This window comes from Aptenodytes forsteri, unplaced genomic scaffold (genome assembly GCF_000699145.1).
Source record: "Aptenodytes forsteri isolate BGI_AS27 unplaced genomic scaffold, ASM69914v1 Scaffold231, whole genome shotgun sequence".
Classification (NCBI taxonomy): domain Eukaryota; kingdom Metazoa; phylum Chordata; class Aves; order Sphenisciformes; family Spheniscidae; genus Aptenodytes; species Aptenodytes forsteri.
The window spans coordinates 222,852-227,487 of NW_008796046.1; the positions used below are offsets into that span (position 1 = coordinate 222,852).

At 60.8% G+C, this 4,636-nt stretch overlaps 1 protein-coding gene across 1 annotated transcript in view; it reads right to left on the reverse strand.

The window, feature by feature from the left end:
- The window catches only part of PLEKHB1 (pleckstrin homology domain containing B1), a 5,796-nt gene extending 2,037 nt beyond the window's left edge, over positions 1 to 3,759 (reverse strand). Inside the window, exons 1-5 of the mRNA XM_009286148.1 lie at positions 3,699 to 3,759; positions 3,053 to 3,205; positions 1,979 to 2,081; positions 1,007 to 1,046; positions 275 to 380 (exon numbers count right to left, since the gene is read on the reverse strand). Coding sequence (XP_009284423.1) covers positions 275 to 380; positions 1,007 to 1,046; positions 1,979 to 2,081; positions 3,053 to 3,205; positions 3,699 to 3,735 — 439 coding nt within the window. The 5' untranslated portion in view covers positions 3,736 to 3,759. The remainder of the gene's footprint in view (positions 1 to 274; positions 381 to 1,006; positions 1,047 to 1,978; positions 2,082 to 3,052; positions 3,206 to 3,698) is intronic.
- Between the last annotated feature and the right edge of the window lie 877 nt (positions 3,760 to 4,636).

Sequence of the window (4,636 nt, forward strand, 5' to 3'; positions counted from 1 at the left end):
CCCACCGCAGCAAACAGCCCCTGCCCTGAATGTGCCGCGGTGCACCAAGTTTGCCAGGTCTCAGCCCATGGGCCCCTGGAGCCGCGCATCGATCCCCGAACTGCAAAAAGCATCGCTCGGGGGATCCCTGTGCCGGGGGGGGAGCCGTGACACCCTGGCCAAATTAAGCATCCCCCGGCTGGTAAAAAGGTGAAACATCAAACGAACACCGGGGAGGGATGGGGTGAATCAGGATCCGGCCAACAACCCTGTGCCGCCGGATGGGGCCACCCACCTCCGTACTGGTGGCCGTAGTGGCCGGAGCTGATGTAGGCGGTCTGGTGGGAGTCGAGGGGCACCGTCTGGTAGTAGTCGTCGTCGTAGGGGTCGTAGACGTGCACCTGGGAGTGGCAGGAGCGCGGCGTGAGGCTGGGGGCCAGACCGGGGGCTGCACGGCGGAGCCGCGACCCAGCCGGCGTGGCCATGCCAGTGCAGTGCCTCGGTTTTCCCCCATGCGTGACGGGGGGCCTGAATCGCTTGGGTTCCCCTGCACTGCTGAAAGGGGGACCCAGAGTGTCCGAAATGCCAGGGGCAGCCTTTGCTCAAGCACCCGGATCACCTACCTGTGCTCGGGTCACCTTAACTCTGCCCCCCGTCACCTTAACCATCTCCCATTCCCCTTAAATTCTGCCCCCATTCCCCTTAACTGTGTCCCCTGTCACTGTAACTCTGCCCCCGTCACCCCAGACCGCTGAACAGGGTCACCCTCGGCTCTGTCTCCTGTTGGTGGCATCGCGAGCAGGCTGCTCTGTCGCTAACGCTTCTCCTCAACCTTCTTCCCCGTCTGGCTCCCGGCGCTTTACTCCCTGTGCCCCAAGGCCGCCCGATGGGCGCAGGGTCTCGGGGGGCCACCCCGAGCTCAGCATCAGCCCCGGGGGCGGGGGGTGCTGGGGTTGGGGGGTTACACCCACGCGTGCCCGAAGCCCGTGCCGGGACGGCGCCCCTCTTTTGGGGGATGAAGCCTCACCGGGGTGGATTTAGCCTCCAGCACGGCCATCTTCCAAGCGCTGCAAACAAAACAGAGGGGACCCGGTTTTGGGGTGTGCTGTGGGGGTGGGAATTGACCCCGTGGGGCTGCCCGGCGGCTCCGCTGGGCGCACGTGTCCCCCCCCCTCCCACCGGTGACCTGGATAAAAAAAAACCGGTGACCTGGATGCGGCCGCGGGGCCGGCGCTAATCTTTAATTCCCTATTAGCCAGCGCTGGGCTAACAGGTGGGGATGGGATGGTGCTGGGAGGTACCCGACGCCACGGGGGTGGGCACAGGGCTAAGCGCTGTCCCTGGGAACGGCCCGGGCTAAACCAAGCGCAGGCAGGAAAACGGCATCTAAATTGGGGGAAAAAGCGGGTAACGGATGCGTTTCCATTCAACTGGGGGTCAAGCTCAATTGATCAAGCTCAGCTTGGCCGTGGCTGAACGTCTCCCTCCATCTAAGTTCAGCTGAAGGTTTCCCACTTCTTATTTTTTTTATAGATTTTTTTTTTTTAAAACTTTTTATAAAAAATTCCGATTTTTATAACAATTCTTAATTTTTATAGAAATAAAGAGAAGGGGAGCAGTGCTAAAAGTGGGTGTTTCCTCCTGCTGGGCATGGCCTTAAGCCAATAAGGACTTCACTTTCATGCTTATTTATCGCCAAATACCGATGAAAACCCTTCCCCAGTGATCCTCGGTCGGCCCGAGAGGCGATTTCTCATCCAGGAGGGAAACCCGCCCCGCAGGAGACCGACTGCTTAAAAATAGCTACTTTTGGCTCTGAATTATTCAGCAGGAAACCCAAATCTCCGCCTGCGCCTACCACCCTGCGAGCGAACGCGGGTGTTTGAGACAACAAGGGCTGCGTGGGGTGTTAGCCACGGGTGGGATGTGGTGGGAGTGGGACGGGATGAAAAAGCCGCCGAGGGGATTTGGGTGCTGCCGCCACGGGATTTCGGCTTACACGGCATCGTCCTCGCTCTCGGCACACAGCGTCGTCTTGGAGCCGTCCCGCAGCACGACGGTCAGCAGGCAGTCGCGGCTCTTCCCGTCGGGCGGCTGCACGTCTGGAAACAGAAGGGGCAGGATCCTGCCTCAGTGAAAGAGATGTCCCAGAGACCCTCCCCCTCTGCCCACAGCCCCTCTCGGGAGAGGGTCGGGCTCCAAATTACCCCTGGCACGAGCAGCCCCCCGTGTGCCACTAACGAATGCAATCATTAAAAACCTGCTGGGACACCGTGCTCGTAATTCGGGTTTAATTTCGGCTCCGGCTCCGCTTACAAGTTACAATCAGGCTCTCAAAGGTTAAAAGCCTACACGAGCAAAAAGCTGGCGAGCAGAAACTTCCACCCCCGCGGCAGAAAGAAAATGGAAGGACAGAAAACTGCCAAAAATCTCGTCCGAGCTGCGTTTGCTTTGCATTTGCCACGTTGCAGCGGGCACCCACATTTTGTCGAAGCGCGAGACACTCGCTGCTGGGGATGGATCACGGGCAAGAACGAAGTCTTAAATCCAGGAGGCTCGTTTATGCCCGCACCTTCCCCCAGCTCAAAGCCTGGCGGGACCCTTCGGCGAGGATAAATCTTTGGGTTTGTGTTCCCACCGCGACATCCCGGCTTCGCCGCTGCCGGTCGCAGCCCAAGAAAGGCGCTTTGTGCAGCGGCCGTGGGCTGCCGGGGCCGAGCCAAGCTGCTGCTTTGTTCTCCTTGTTTGTGCGAGACGGCGAGGGATGAGTCAGGGCCGTGGGATCATGTTTTGAACAAGCACAAACCAGGAGAAGAGTTTCTTCTTCCTTCCCCCGTGGAAAAGCAATGGAAGAGAAGAGGCAACGTGCATCTCACGGGGGACGGCCCGGCGCTGGCTGGGAGCTAGAACGGGGCGAATTAGGCAGCCTGGGTTTTTTGGGGAGCATTCTAGATGTGCGCAAGCGCGTTTCAGACCTGCAGAGCATCGGTTAAAAGGGATACAGTCCACGCAGAGAGCCCTGCACGGGATGGGCTTGGGGACACGGGGCTTGGGGACGTGGGGCTTCGCTCACCTCTGCACTCGCGGCCGGTCCTCACGTCCCGGCAGCTGTATTTGATGTGGATCCGGCCGTCCATGTCGCGCTGCGTCTCGTCATGGTAGTAAACCAAGCTGCCGTCCAGGTAGAGGACGAACCAGTTTCTCTTCCAGCGGCGCAGGATGGAGCCTGGCGGGATGGGGAGGAGGTGAAGGACCCCACTGAGCCCGGTGGGATACGGCCAGCGCGCTCAGGAGACCCAATGCCGTCCCCCCAAATTTGCAGCCGGATCCCACCACCCCCTGCAAGAGTCGCTGCATCCCGCGGGGCGCCCGTGCCTGGCATGAGCATCCGGGGCAGCGTGGCCAGGTGGCTTTAAATTAAAAAGGGCTGCCAAAAAAGCCATCGGGGCATGTCGGTGCTGCCCTGCCGTGCGCGCAGGACTGGATCCAGCCCCGGACGTGGAGCCGCGTGTCTGTTTTCGTGGCAGAAGGCCCCTCTCTCTTACGTAAATCCGCGAGCAGCTGAGCCGCGATTTCCTCGCTGCCATGGATTAACCGCCCCCGTTGGGGCCCGTTCCCCCCGCGCCTCCTCCTGGCATCCCGTAGCCCAAACCTCTCCGGGTTTGTTTTTTTTTTTGGAGGGGGGCTCCCAACCTGGAAAGCTCAAGGGTCGCACTTACTCTGCCGCCAAAGCCAACCGCTCTTCACCAGCGCCATGGCTGCGGGAGGTTTTCCGGACCTGCTGGCACGGGAAAAATACCGGGGTTAAAATAGCAGCTCCCGCCTCGCCTGCGGTTTTTTCCCCCCGGTTCTCGCCTTCCTGCAGCTCCGGGAGCGAAGTGGGATGGGGATTCACCCTCGTTGCCCCTTTTTGTTGGGGAGGATGATCCGAGTGCGTGGGTTAATCAGGGTTAGACACACGTGGGGTTTCATCATCTGGGAAACATCGCAAAGGCGGAGAGGAGGAACTCCGGCCACCTTTCTTTCTGCCTTTAATCTCACTGGGATTTAGGGATTATCATCCCGTGGAGGTAAGTGGGGAATCCGGGCCATGTATAAAAACAGGCAGTAACTGCCCACGGCCCCAGTAACTTTCCACGGCAAACAACAGCCACGCTTGTCTGTTTTCCCTGCCTGGATGGAAATTAGTCCTTAATAAAGCCATGAAGTCATTGCTCCCCGGGTCCCCGAGCAGAGCCGCCACCCCAGAGTCAGGCAGGAGCAGTTCCCCGGCCACGGCCCTCGCCGCCACCCCTCAACCAGGGACCCCGGCATCCCGGTGATGGAGGCTCAGCACCCCAGGACGGCCTCCAGGACCGCCCGGCTGGGTCCCCTCCTGGTCTGGGGCCACGCCGAGGTACAGACCCCTCCCCAGTACCTCTGTGCCTCGGCACCTGCGTTACCCAGTGCCCGAATCCCCGGGTGTCCACGTCCCCCTGGTACCCGCACCCCCCAGAAATCACAGCCCCTGGCACCCTCGCCCTCCTGTCCTCGCATCCCCCGGGTACCCCCATCCCTCAGGACTCGCATCCCCCTGGCACCCTCGTCCCCCTGTATTTGCAGCCCCCCCCGGTACCCACGTCCGGTGCCCTCGTCCCACACCCCCTGGCATCTTCCC